General features: G+C 33.9%; 1 protein-coding gene across 12 annotated transcripts in view; it reads right to left on the reverse strand.

Annotated features, from left to right (window-relative positions):
* IPCEF1 (interaction protein for cytohesin exchange factors 1) overlaps nucleotides 1-15,149 on the reverse strand; it is a 244,200-nt gene that overhangs the window by 35,662 nt on the left and 193,389 nt on the right. For all 12 annotated transcript variants that reach the window (XM_074187870.1, XM_074187868.1, XM_074187873.1 and 9 more), the window contains 2 exons: nucleotides 9,461-9,519; nucleotides 8,222-8,310 (listed from right to left, as the gene is read on the reverse strand). In XM_074187870.1, the coding sequence (XP_074043971.1) occupies nucleotides 8,222-8,310; nucleotides 9,461-9,519 (148 nt within the window). The remainder of the gene's footprint in view (nucleotides 1-8,221; nucleotides 8,311-9,460; nucleotides 9,520-15,149) is intronic.

Consider the following 15,149-nt stretch of genomic DNA (forward strand, 5'->3'; position numbering starts at 1 on the left):
TAATATTCAAAAACAAAATGATGAGAAGAGAAAAAATATTAGATTTGGCAACAAGGAGATGCTTTTAAGAGAAAATGCACTAACTGAATAGCAGATGATGTTTCTTTCCTCTTATGAGGTACAAAGAAGTAGGTGTTAAGAAAATGAAAACAATGAGAACAGACTAGTCTTTCAAGAAATTTGACCAGGAAAGGAGGAAAAGAGACAGGACTATGAAATGAGGAGAGGCAAAGTTTTTATTCATTAGAGAGAACTAAAAATGTTTGCAAGCAGAAATACTTTTAATAGGACAGAGTGAAAATACCAAGAAGAGGGCATGATTGATAGAACAAGGCCCTGGATGTGATTACAAGAAATGGAATCAAAACCAAAAAATAAAGCAAGATATCTTCTGAAAGAGTAATACATTTCTTACTCTGAAATATGAGAAAAAGGATAAGGAAATATGAAAGTCAACAGAGTTTAGAAAGATTGTAAGACAATGGTGAGGGAAATGGAATTCATGTTAGACAGTTTGAGGAAACTTTTATGTTTTGATGACTTAATTTTTTTTTTGTTCATTTGATGGTTTTTCAGGAAAGAAATGAAAACAACTGCTAAGAGTGTGTATAATAGGAATAGAGTTAGAGAATTGAGGGTAGATTTGAAAAATACCATAGGGAAGTTGCTATAGAATCAATAAATCATAAAGGTCCATACCATAGGGTTTCAGATACAGTTAGATAACATTTTAATTTATTCATATATTTTGATTAATTTCTAAACTATTGCTATAAACACTGATAAAAATTTATGTGCATGGAATTTTTAAGCCTACCTGAAAAGTTTCAAAACATGGAATTCTCGAATTTTTCTTTTTTTGAAAAAAATCTCCTCTCATGAAAAATATATACAGGGAAGCTAGGTGGCACAGTGAATAGAGCACCAGTCCTGGAGTCAGGAGGTCCTGAGTTCAAATCTAACCTCAAACACTTACTACCTAGCTGTGTGACCTTTGGCGAGTCATTTAACCCCACTGCCTGGCCAAAAATACTAAAAAGAAAACAATCTCCAAATGCTAGAGGGATGTGGAAAAAAATATACACACATACATACATACATACATACATTCAATACTATATGACCATGAACAAATCAGAACCTCACAATACCTCAGACTATAAGACTAGAAATTATGAATTGACAATCTGCAAGGAATTTCCATACAAGTAGCTACCTATACTGATGAAAGCAGTTCTGGACTTTGTATCTGTATGTTACATGTGATCCTTTGGACCACTCCTTTATATCCCATCAAAGGCAGTTAACTTTAAAAAAAATTAGCTATGTGATGCTTTATGATTCCTTGTAGCACCATTGATAAATATGACTTTAGAGTAAATTATTTTGTTTTCTTGCAAAACATATTAGCTATGGTTGCAGCTCACATTACAGAAATACAGGCTAGTATATCTATATAAGACAACTGTCAAATCATAACTATTCTTCTAATTTAATCAAGTCAGTACATAGATATTGAGCTTTTCAAAAGCAAATAACAAATGTCACCTATTCAAATGAAAATGAACTAAAACGTGATCAAAGAAGAAAACTAAATTGTAAGATAGATTGTTTTCCTATCATTATCACAAGCTCCCAAATTTACAAGAACCAAGTATATTTTTGGTTTTCATAGAATATGGCAGCCCTAAATGACACGAAGTCAAGACAATCTTAATCAAACCTTTATTGATGTTATAAACCATTTAGCAACAAATTGATTAAGCATAAACTTTATACAGTATTTCTGAATACTGTTTAGATTAAATTTTAATTTTCATTGCCACCGCAAATCACTTAAGAAATCAGTGAAAAGACACCAGTGAATAAGAAAAGATAATGTCAAATACCAAAGATGATTTTACTTTTAAATTTCCAGTTACATAAGTTTATTTTTACTTATTTCAAGGAAGGAAGAGACACTTAGAAGGAAAATATAAGCCCCTTCCCCTAAAAATTTTATTCATATGTTCCCTTCAAAAAAGTAATCATGTGAAATTTTTCAGGAAAAAAGTCCTTAGGGAAATGTATCCCTTTTTTGCTTTATTTTCCTATTCATGTCAGCCTATCTCTGCTAAAATACCTGACCCACAAGAGACTGAGTTATGGTCTGACTAGTTTTCTGGCTCAGGACTAATTACATTTTATAAAATTCATTTTTTGAAGCTAAAGACTTAAGATAATTTCAACTCAATGCTTTCCATGTATGTTATTCACAAACAGGAAAAAATGAAAACAAAATATGTCTGGGAAATATGGAAGATGAAAGAGTGTTCTTTTGAAAAAGAAAAACAAAACCATTCAATATTTATCTAATTGAGTCAAGATTTCTTTGGAAGCTTCAAAACTATAATTACCTTCCAAGAAAATATCAAGTTGGACTATTTCTACACAGTAGATGCTACTAATAATTCACTGATCTCTTGGAATTGGAATCCTTTAAGGTACTGTGACTAAAAGTCATCTAAATTTATTGCATCACTGTAATTCCAGAGGAGATCATAATACAAGGTTAGTGCCTATTATATAGGCTTGTTCAGAGGATGAATGGGATAGTGGAATGAAAATATGACAAATTAAAAGCTATTTTTCAACCCAAAATATTCTCTTATTCTATGTTTTGATACTTTATATTAGTATTGCAATACTTCAGTGGATCTTAGATGTCATTCATGTGAATACACCTTCTATTGGTGCTGTGACAATTTTTGTAGCTTGCTTGTTTTATTTTTATGGATATTGGGGTGTGTGTGAGGAGTGGGGGGGGGAGAGAGAGAGAGAGAGATCATATGCATGGATAGGTCCAATCTTACTATTGATCAGTATGGAAACCTTAACTTGCTCTATTTTTTTCAACCTGGACCACTTTATCCCTCCTTATAGGCAGCCTGGTGACCCCCCTTTTTAACCATGTCCAATGTATAAGACATCATTGGAAAGAGGTTGGAAAATGAGTGATATCAAACAAATAAAAATGGACCCATTAAACCATGTATAAGAATCTTAAATATCATTCATTGACATTATCTATGTTATCAGGTATTTTTTAATTTTTTTTAATATTACCAAATTACATTTTAATCTGGTTTGGGGGTTTCAGAAAAGACCATGACATCTCTGTTGTAGACTACTTATGTCCATTATGCAGCAATCTCTCCATTAACCTTTGTGTCACTCCCAGAGATTGTGTTGTCCATCTATGTTCAGTGTCTATTACTATTAAATTGATTGATACGGTACCACAACAGACTTTTTAACTACAGGTCCCAGCCTAGACAATAATTATTTTTCATTCATTTATTTTTAATGTATGGTTTGTTAATCAACTTCTGCATAATTATGTGTCTCATTGAAACAAAAGAGATAATAGATCATTTTCTGTAAGGCCTCACTATTAGCCCATGAGGACTAATCAGGAAGAAAGGTATATTGTCATTATTTCTGGACCATGAGTCAATAAGTGGAAGCCCCCCAAAATTATTCTTTCCTCACTTTTGGCTTTGCTCATTGCAGAATGCACCTCCTTCTTGTATTTTAAAATGTTACTGTACTATTTTTCTTTAAAATACAAAAATAATGCGTTCCTGGAAATGAATTATGATCCCTGGTAATATAAGTAATTTTTTTTAGGTTTTTTGCAAGGCAAATAGGGTTAAGTGGCTTGCCCAAGGCCACACAACTAGGTAATTATTACATGTCTAAGGCCGAATTTGAACTCAGATACTCCTGACTCCAGGGCCGGTGCTCTATCTACTGCACTACCTAGCTGCCCCCATAAGTAATTTTTTATGTTCTCATCAGAGGGTCATCAATATCTAGTAGAATCCAAATATTCTTCTGGACTTGCTTTATATAAGTATACATGCATATCTATATTTGTGGTACATCATACATATGATAGATATGTGTACATATAGATCTATATCATGGTCATCCAATTTAGTATCATAGAATCATAAAATCTCAGTATCTGAATCACTCATAAAGATAGCATATAATTCAATTTTCTCCTTTTTAGAGATAAAGAAACTGAGACCCTAAGAAGATCCTATCTTGATCAAACAGTAAAAGGTACAGCTAGATTTAGAAAACAGATTATCTGCCCCATGAAAGTTTAGGGATCTTTATTAGGGCATCATCCTGTTTTCCTTTATATTTCCTTTTGTCATGATTCAAAAAAATATATTAGTCAATGCAGACTGACATTCTATATAACCATACTTCAAATAATTTTGGGTAACCAATGGTCCAGTCTCACATTTATCTTTCAATAGTTCAATCTGATATCTCCTCTGGGTCCTAATGACCCTTTGGCAAATGGTTCTAGCTTCAGAATATCCAGAACTTGTTCAAGACTCTTAGGATCAACAGGCTGACCCCATATCAATATGTCCCTGTATTACAGGAAACCAATCTCTCCCCCCCCCCACTTTAGGTACTACTGCTAATGGTCTTATCATATGAATTTTTAAATCATCAATTATCCTTCATACAAAAAGGAACAAATTCTTAATATGTAAAATTCAATACCTCAGTTCCCAGAATATTGTATCCAAAAGGAGTTCAGGGTCAGGATAAAAGGGGAATGGGGAAAACTATTAAGAGAACTGCCAAAAGAATTTTTTCAGCCCAAACCTTCTGATTTTATGTTCTTTATAACAATAACTATAATGAATTAAATAAACAACAAATATTTATTGATCACTTACTATAGTTAAGACATTGTAGGCAATGTAAAAAGATATAGGAAATTATACTGGAAATAATATTGAAGTGGAATTAAAAGCCCCTATAATTATTGCCTTTACACTCTGCTTAATTTAAATTTTCAGGGGGTAGAATGGCAAAATGTTGTATGTTTTCATTCATTTCTTTCCACTCCCAATTCCCCATTCAGGTTCTTATGTTTACACACTTGTGCTTTTGGTCTATTACCCTAACTATCCTCAGTTTCCTCATCTATAAAATGGGGATAATGAAACTTGAATGTTCTTCCTCCCTTGGTATACAACTACTTTGAAATCTATAAAACTATAGAAATGTGAGTTACTATCAATATTATATAAGATTCCTTAGTAAGAAATGATACAAACAAATGTTTTTCAGCCTACAATGCAATTCTCAGAAAAGAGACCCACTAAATGCCAAGGCAATGCAGGCCTGAAAGTTCATATAGTTCAATCCCTTATTTTTAAGGGTTACTGCTAAAATATTAAGTGGGGGGGGAGTTGAGGAACAGATTTCAGTTTCATATAAAGAAAACCCCATAAACAGAGTTATCTAAAAGTGGACTTGGTTACATCAAGATAGTGAATTTTCCCTAACTGGAATTTTTTTAAGGATAGTACCAATGACTGGGACAGCTAGGTGGGGCAGATGATAGAGAGTCAAGTCGAAAATCAGGAAGACTCATCTTCCCGAATTCAAATCTGGCCTCAAACACTTACTAGCAGTGATTCTGGGTAATTCACTAAGCCTATTTACCTCAGTTTCTTCATCTATAAAATGAGCTAGAGAAGAAAATGGAAAACCACTCCAATATCTTTGCCAAGAAAACTTCAATTGGGGTCACAAAAAAGGCAGGTTTGACTGAAAATGATTAAATAACATGGATGACTATTTGCCAAGGAAATCAGAGAAGTCATTTTTGCTCACATATGGATTTGGAATAACTAGTCTCTAGGATTCTGGGAAACTATAAGTATATTCTTATCCAAGTAATGTGATATCCTCACTTCTGCTAACTGATTCAAATGGATATTAGCTCATGTTCTTTGAGTGGTGGATGTGGAGTCAAGAAAACTGAATTTAAATCCTGCCTCTGACAGTTTGGTAAAACTGGGCAAATCATTTAACCTCTTAGCCTTAGTTTTGTCATCAGTAAAATGGAGATAACAATAGCACTTAATGCAAAAGAGTATTGATACAAGTATCAAATGATGTTACATATGGAAAGTACTTTGCAAATCTTAAACTTGCCACATAAAAAAATTACTTGCTATTATAGTTAGCAAAAGTATAAAGTTGAATGAATGGTAATGCTGAATATAACATCAGAGTAAATTGTGATGAAGTATTTAGCATGTTTCTCTTTCTGTTTTGTTATAAGGTTTTCTATCACTTTTTTAAAAAATCCCTCTCTATTTTTCAGACAAACCCGTTAGAGTGGCTGCTATGATTGTAAATGACAATCACCCAATTAAGACTCAGAAGGAAAGGAGGAAATGGAGAAGATAAAAAGAGAGGAAATAAAAAAAAGGAAAATTACAAATGATCTGCATGAGAGAAAAATCGATTAGACCTGATATTCCTGGAAGTAAAGAAATGTCGATTTTTCCTTTCATATAGCTTCTTTCACTCCCAGACAAAGTTATTGAGCAAATGCTGGGGTATAAGAAATAGGCAAGCTCAGAATAACATTCAGATGTCTTCCTAGCAAGTTAGAGAATGATTATTCCTAATAAGAAATAAGCCAACAGAAAAGCTATGAAGGAAATGAATTAATGTTAGGTAGATTTAGAGTGGTGGTACTCAACAAGATTGCTACTGATTTTCTTTTTTCCTTTTTTTTTTTTTTTGCAAGGCAAGGGGATAAGCGGCTTGCCCAAGGCTACACAGCTAGATAATTATTAAGTGTCTGAGGTCATATTTGAAATCAGGTACTCCTGACTCCAGGACTGGTGCTCACTAACTGCTACTGATTTTCAAAGGGTAAAAGACTCAGATTAGGCACAGCTAGAAGTCAGTTAAAAAATGATACCTATTATCAAAGACTTTCCTTTGTATCATAAATCATTTTAAAGAACATCATTATTTAACCTGTGATGTTTGCCTATTGCATAAATTTAACTGTAAAGAGAGATATTTGCCCTCCTCCCCATCCCCAGTCACCTGAGTCTCCCCACTAACCTTTGTCTTCTTTCTTTGTAGCTTTCAGTATTTTTTTAATATTCTGTATCGCCCATTAGAATATAACTTCCTTGAGGGCAGAGACTGGTTTTGCTTTTTTTTTTTTTGGATCATCTAAGAGTGTTTGACACATAGTAGTTGCTTAATAACAAACAGCTTATTGATTAACTAAAAAAGGGAAACTTTCTAATCTCAGCAGTTGAACCTTACCAACTGGACCACATGGCCATGATTTCAGCAAGAAAGACACTTAAACAGAAGGACCTTTACAATTCTAGACCCATAAACTTGTGATTAACTATTGGCCCTTTATGATAAACTATGAAAATTACAAGTACTATCTGCAAAAATAAGAAAATTAAGTAAATTTAGTCCTAGAAACTGCAAAACACTTGCCCCAAAGAGACCAGCTTTACTACACCAACACTGCAAATGACAACTACATGTGCCTCATGTGCCCAGAGACTAGAAGAATTTCCATCAGGTCTAAGACAAAGTGTAGAATGACCCCAAACGAATTTTAATAATTTCTGCTGCACTCATTCCCTTTTATTGAGTTCACATGAAATTTTAATTAGGAGATGGATTCTAAGCATTTATAGTTTTTGATATAAAGCTCTGTTTTTTTAGACAAGTAATATAAGTAGGAGCTTTGGGAGCAAGTTATGAAAGAATTGGTTGATAAGGACCCAGACATAAGCCTGTTTTTATGTAAACCTACATTTACCTACTAAATATTTACTGAGCAATACAGGCAATAAAATACATAATATATCAATTTTAAAAACCTATTTTCTAAAATGCTTCCTAAGCCCCTAACTTAGAGACTAGAATTTTGTTGTCACAAAATAAATAGTTATTATGATCCCTCCTAATATATGTTGCATGTATGATCCAGATCAGAATATTTTTTCAATACTGGTGCTCTTCCTTAACAATCTAAGTTAGTTTTTATTTGGTAACCTGGAAGCTCCTAATATTCTGGTCCAAAATCTCCTTCCTTTTAGAAATAATGACATCTGAAGTATTCACTTATACACATAAATGCTGAGTTTGTTCTATCAATGTGTTGCCATGGAGAAGACTGCAAATCAGCATCCAGGACAAGCACAGAATTATAAATTACTGAATAAACACCTGGCCATTTGGTAGTCACATTAAGTTATTGCATCACTTTAAAAGTTATTAGTCATCAATACATTATACAAGGCGGGTGGAATGACGTTAATGCCACAGTAGCATTGACAAGCAGGCTAATTACTATTACACACACCAAATGCGATGGCGGCTGAGCAGAGTAGGGAGGGGGTGGTGTCTCCACAGCTATTTCAGGATCCTCATGTTCACTTTCACTGTAGCATTCTGCAATGAAAATGGAAATGCTCAATTGTGGATTTTTTAAAAATTACTGCTACTTATTCCATTAAAGCATCATAAAGATTTTTTTTTTTTGGGGGGGGGGGACTAACTTTCCTGCAAAGGTCAGCAAACACAAAATTTATTTCTCCTGCACAAAATTTCATGCCTGGGGATCTGCCTACTTTGAGGAGAGACAAAAATGAGAGTGAGTAGGCGGATTTCATTGTGTTGGGTTTCTTTAAATGGTTTTTAGATCACGTTAGAATAGGTAGCAGTAGCAAATGGATAGGGAGAGAATCTTTCCATTCTAAGTTAAAGATTTCTATACCCTTTACAAGTTTAAATTTTGGTCTTGGCTCCTTCAAGTACAGGGCTGCTTAACATTCTTTGAGTCATGAACCCTTCTGAGAGTCACTTGAAGTCTGTAGAACCCTTTTAAAAATAAAATTTTAAATGCATAAAATAATATTACATAAGACATCAATTACATGAAAATTCAGCTAGAAAAAAAAATTAATGGTTTCACAGACACCAGGTTAAGAACTAAAATCTATTGATTACTTGGAAAGGATTTGAGACTCAAGCCTTCTGAAGTATGAAAACTTTAGGCAGATCCATATTGACAGAGACCTCCTACTAAGCACCATTTCAGGTTCTGGCATCCCCTTATTAAGTCCATTCTTTCAGGAATTAGCAGCATATTCATCTAGCACATATGCTAAAATACCAAAACGGAAACTGTAGGATGGAATGTTGTCAGGCTGGGAGCATGACTAGATCAGTAAAAGGGGTGTCTGTCTGAGGCCGAGTTGTCATAACTACAGAAGTGAAGAAATAAAACATTTATACCAGCAATTGCTTTCAGTGCCAATGAAACTTACAGATACTATGTGGGTGAAGTAAGGGTAACAACAATACACTTATAGCCAGTACAAATAGATACAAGACTTATCTATCTGTTCTTCTTCTTTCTTTCTTTCTTAATCTCTATTTCATCCTCCCTTCCCCCCCTTCTTTTCTCCACTTTTTTAGGAAAATTCCAATTCAGATGTGATAAGCTTATTTCATCTGTATCAGGCCTTTCTTCTATTTCTATTTCTATCACCTAATCACCTCTCACTATAAATATCCACAGGTTTAAAATAAAGCATACCTTCATCTTTTTCTGTAGATGCGAGACGGATTACAGCTAACCCGAGCTTATTTAACCACCTAAAATTCAAAACAGGAAGCAAAAATTTGATAGGACAAACTTTAATGATCACAGAGAAATCCAATTCCCCCATACCAAACTGGTACCTCCAAACTTGGAACCCCATACCAACCCCTTCACTGACTCTTCTTCCCCAAACATCTGCATCAAGAAATTACTTCAGTCTTGGTGCTAATGTGAATCCCAACATCTACCCAAAATCCGCATGGGAATAGAAAAAAGTGATAATTCAAGAGAATTTTTTTCAGAAAGGCTGGTAGATCATTGAGGTAGATATACAGCATTTATATTACTTTCTCATAACTTTTATATTCAAGCTATCCCTGGTTGTGAAAAACTTGCCAACAACTAAACTGAATAGCTTTCTAGAGTATACTAAATGCTAAGACCAAAGATCATCTCCTTTGAAAGTGTCCATTCCAAAAATTTTGTCATCACTCTAAGTTCTAAATACTTAACTCAGTTGATCATCAAAATTATATTTCCATGGGGCAGCTAGGTGGTGAAGTAGATAGAGTACTGGCCCTGAAGTCAGAAGGATCTGAGTTCAAATTTGACCTCAGATACTTAATAATTACTTAGTGTGTGACCCACTGCCTTGCAAAAAAACAAAAATACATATACACACATGCACATATAAAATGGTGTATGTACATATATCTATATCTATATCTACATATATGTATAGATATATATATATATATGTACACTTGACTACAAATGATTGTATAGTTCTCTTTAGGAAGACTTGGAATGTACAAAGTACTTTGAAAAATATTTCCACATTAAATTACTAAAATCTTACTATGATTTTATTGATAGTATTCCTTAATTCTGTTTTTGAAAAGTGAAAATATAATGCAAACTTTTGAAGATCCTGTTTTCCATTTATTTTTTAAAAGTAGAGATATTTCCTAGCAGAAAACATTCCCCAGCAGCGTCAATTTAAAATTTTCAACTAGAAAACAAAATGGCACTATTCTTAGAGTAGATAACCAGGATTGAGATCCCAGTCCCATATGATGCCTTGGAAAGTCATTGACTATCTCCACATCATAGCTTTTAGATTAAGAAAAAGAAAAGATTAGGATAGTTGATCTCAGAGTTTTCTTCAAGCTCTAAAATGTAAGATTCTATGATAATACTAGGTATAGCCAAACTCAATTAGAATTGTGCTTCTTAACATTTCAGTTACAAGTTACACATATGGAAGGGAGGAAGGGAGGAAGGGAGGAAGGGAGGAAGGGAGGAAGGAAGGAAGGAAGGAAGGAAGGAAGGAAGGAAGGAAGGAAGGAAGGAAGGAAGGAAGGAAGGAAGGAAGGAAAGTAAGGATCCAAGTATTTCTATAGCATGGAAAATATGCTCTATCTTCCACATCTGATTTTTAGCCAACCTTAAATCATGCCAATCTAGGGTAAAGGTAACTATGGTAGTTTCCATAGAACTACAGACTAGCATCAATCAATCCACACATCTTTTTAACAAATTTACCATGAGCCAGATGCTGTACTAGGAGGTATGAGATGTAAATACAGCAAATGAAACAACATCGACTTGCATTAAGTTTATGTTCTAATGAGAGAAATCATGTTGACAGACATTTAAAGAAAAAATTGATAACTGCAACAGATGGTGACATGGGAATCTGATCACATTTTACTTAGGAGTGATAAGGTAATATGTAATTGGCCAATTTAGAAACTCCATAATGACTAAATATGAATTTATTGATAATGTGAGGATCTTGTTTTATTTCATTCAATATAGATCAAACAATTAAAAGTTGGAATGTTAAAAAAAGAATCTCAAGTTTTGAGATGACTTCCCAGAAATAAGGAAGGGGTTTCCTACATAAGTTCATAAGATATAAAGCATACTAATTTACCAGAGCTTCAAAAGGGAAAAAACCCAACAACACTTACATCTATCTACTGTATTACTGTTCAGTCATTTTTAGCTTTGTTTTATACTTTGTGACCCCATTTGGATTTTTTTCTTAATTTTTTTGGATTTTTTTGGCAAAGATACTGGAATAGTTTGCCATTTTCTTCTCCAGTTCATTTTGCAGATAAGGAAACTGAGACAAACAATGACACAAAATTACCAGAATCACATTGCTAATAGGTATCTGAGGTTAGATTTGTACTTAGGTTGTTCTGACTTCAGGCCTGGTGTTCTAGCCACTACATCATCTGTGTGTGTGTGTGTGTGTGTGTGTGTGTGTGTGTGTGTGTGTGTGGAGAGAGAGAGAGAGAGAGAGAGAGAGAGAGAGAGAGAAGGTATATCGCAGCCTCCATAACCAATGTACACAAAAAAGCAACTTATTTTCAGAAAGACATTTGTCTAGGATTTTTTATTTGATTATTGAATTTCTAAAATTCAGGTCACTCCCTTCACCAAAAATTTTCTAAAATATTAAGGCTATAAGAAAGCATCCATTTGTGAGTAAATGGATATTTTTAAAAAGGACACAGTTGGAAGATGACATAAGTTTCCTGGGTGTTTGTTGTACATTCCTTTGATGTGAATGTGTGTGCTAGCATAGCAAGGGTGTTGAGACATAACTATACAAAATACAAGCATTCTTATTTCAGACACTCTGGCAGAAAAGCCACTTCTACCCCAGATTGAGTTTAGAAACTTACACTTCAATTACAATTACTTCCCCATGTAGTTTTAAATTGAGGGTAACTGCAAAATACAAGGGGTTTCTATAAACCTTAAGTATTTTTCCCTCCGGCCTCTAGGATAGAGATGTAGGCACTCGCACAAAGCTGTTACCCATGGAGACAAAGCTCTAAAAATGGAAATGACATCTAAAAGTAGTCCCTCTTTTTTCTTTAAGACTATCTGTTCTGATTCCAAGAAATATTTACATTATTTCTTCTGCATCAATGCTTCAAAAAGCAGTGACCTTATTGATCTATCAACTCCACTATTAAAATCACAAATCCTCTATGACCTGGTAAACCTTGACAGTGGAAGTTGAAAAAATTCATCAACCCATGCATAACAAATTTAGTGATGGGTGTTTAAGGTACGTATCAAACAATACTACTGTCACTGGGGCAGTTATTAAAACCTTCAAGGTTAGGTGATACCTTTGAAAATTAAATTTCATTTGTCAAGCAAACCAGAAGCCATCATCAACTCTGCACCCTGATGCTACATACTCTGATGAAGCCCTGAAGGAGAATTTTAGCAAAAGCTTTATCAACTAGTTAAAAATCAGAGTAATATGAAAGTAAGCCAAAATGTCTTCAGTCTCAGAATTATCACTGAATCACTTAAAATACCACAGACATTAGTAGAAGAGGTATAAAAGGATCTCATAATTCTATGTGGACTAGGGAGGCCTGTAATATCAGACTGCTTTCTGGAGAGTTTTAAAAAAAATGTCTTAACCAGACTCATCAAAATGAGGGGACACAGGCAGCCATAGTAACTTTCAAGGGTACTTTTCTGACTTCTGTAAATGTTTGTCCTTCATTCTTAACAAAGACCATGACATCAAGGAGGTGATGCCAATACAAGCACATAAACTGGATTTGAATGAGGGGAGGCTGTGCTAAGTCACCAGTCTCACTTTCTCCTCCAGAGTCATCTGGGTCCAGCAGCCAGATAAGAATCAGGAGGACTGGAGATGGCCTGAATGAGAGAAACAATCAGGGTATAAGTGACTTGCCCAAGTTCACACAGCCAGTAAGTGGCAAGTGATTGAGGCCAGATTCAAACTCCAGAAATAACAGAAAATAGTCTTATAAACTGGTTCTGATGTTTGGGTGTCTTTATGTGGCAGTTGTGTTGTTAGGTTTTTTTGTTTCACTTTGGGGTTTTTTTTTTTGGATTTTGAGGTTTTTTTTTTCCCATTGTTCTGGCATCTCATAACTATTTGTAATACAGTTACACAAGACTCAGAAAGTTTAGTCCCCCACACTTTAAAGTAGGTACCAGACAGTATATGAACCTGATTGCGAATCAGTGTTTTCAGACATGACTCAAATCTAAATATGTCTTCATTCATATGTGACAACTGCTCTTTATTATATGCTTAAAAATAAAACTACAAAATAGATACATACAGCTTCATGTACATTACTTTTTTCCTTTTCTGCTATGTATATCAAAATGCCCATTTTTATTTAATGTTTTTTAAGGTTAGAGTAAAAATAATTTTGAAAATAATAAAGAAAACCAGTTGTTGCTAAAGACTACAGCAGTGGAGCCAAACATTAAGTCCTTAGTTCATAAGAAGCAGATGTTTGGTGTTTTTATCATTAAAATATGCTTATTTCTTCATATTTTTAAATTTGGTAAACATGAGGAAATGCAAAATTTTTTTTCTAAAAAGTCATTAACTTACATTCTTCTAGTAATTTTTTTCAATTTGGTAAGTGGAGGAATGCAGCATTTTTCTTTGCTTTGGAATAAATACAGTATGGGAGAAATATGATCATTGTTTTTAAATGGGATATATAATTTCCACTGGTCAAAATAATCTTTGATCTAATGGGGTCTCCTTGAGGCACTTTAGCTCTTTTAATGAATAAATATCCCTTGCCTCTGATCTTACTAAAACATTGCCAGGGATCTGTTTATCTGATTGACCAATTAATACTCATTGTCATATGGAAGAGCGATTTCTTGAATAAGACAGTGCAGGTCAATTTGAAATTGAGGTAAAGGAAGTCAAGGGCATGATGTGGAGCTTTGCCTAGCATATGAAAATAATAAGTAACACATGAAGAATGCTTTATTGTTCTCAATTATGTTACAGACATTTTCTCAGGGGGGTTCAAAACAACCCTTTGAGAAAGGGCAGTTACTATTCTAATATGGCTAGTGAGGCCAAGTGGGAGGCATCATATAAACAATGACGATCAGAGGTAGTGTCAGAGGGAACTAAAGGCAAATTTCATCTATTTCATCACTTTGTCAAGGGCTAGCCCTCACTATTACAGAATATCTTCTATCTTCAAATACATAGAACACATTCCTTATATAGCCAAAACTATATAGCTAATGGTACTTAAGATTTCTTTCAAAAATTAAAAGCACTTTAATATTCAAACCTTCTTTATAACTCCTGCTTTTACTTTGCTTAGAAAAGAAATAAAATAAAATCTCTTTCAATAGGCTAAACAAATTGTGGTGCCTCAATCTAACAGACTATCACTAATGATAACATAAATAATGAAACATAAATAATTCAGAAGTTTAAAAAAAATTCAAGAAATAATAGGCACAATGTCATTCCCCAATTGATTAAATGGTCAAAGGATATGAAGAGACAGTTTTCAAATGAAGGAATTAAAGCTATATATAATGACATGAAAAGTGTTCTAAATCATTATTGATTAGAGAAATGCAAATTAAAACTATGTGGCATCACCTCACACCTATCAGATTGACTAAGATGAGAAAAAGGGGAAATGATCAATGTTGGAGAGGTTATAGGAAGATTGGAACATCGATGCATTGCTGGTGGAGTTGTGAAAGGATTCAACCTTTCTGGAGAGCAATACGGAACTATGTCCAAAGACCAATAAAACTGTTCATTCCTTTTGACCCAGCAGTTCCAATTCTAGGCCTATAGCTAGAAGAAATAATAAAATAATGGGAAAAGTCC

Source organism: Macrotis lagotis, chromosome 5, assembly GCF_037893015.1.
Source record: "Macrotis lagotis isolate mMagLag1 chromosome 5, bilby.v1.9.chrom.fasta, whole genome shotgun sequence".
NCBI classification, from domain to species: Eukaryota; Metazoa; Chordata; class Mammalia; order Peramelemorphia; family Peramelidae; genus Macrotis; species Macrotis lagotis.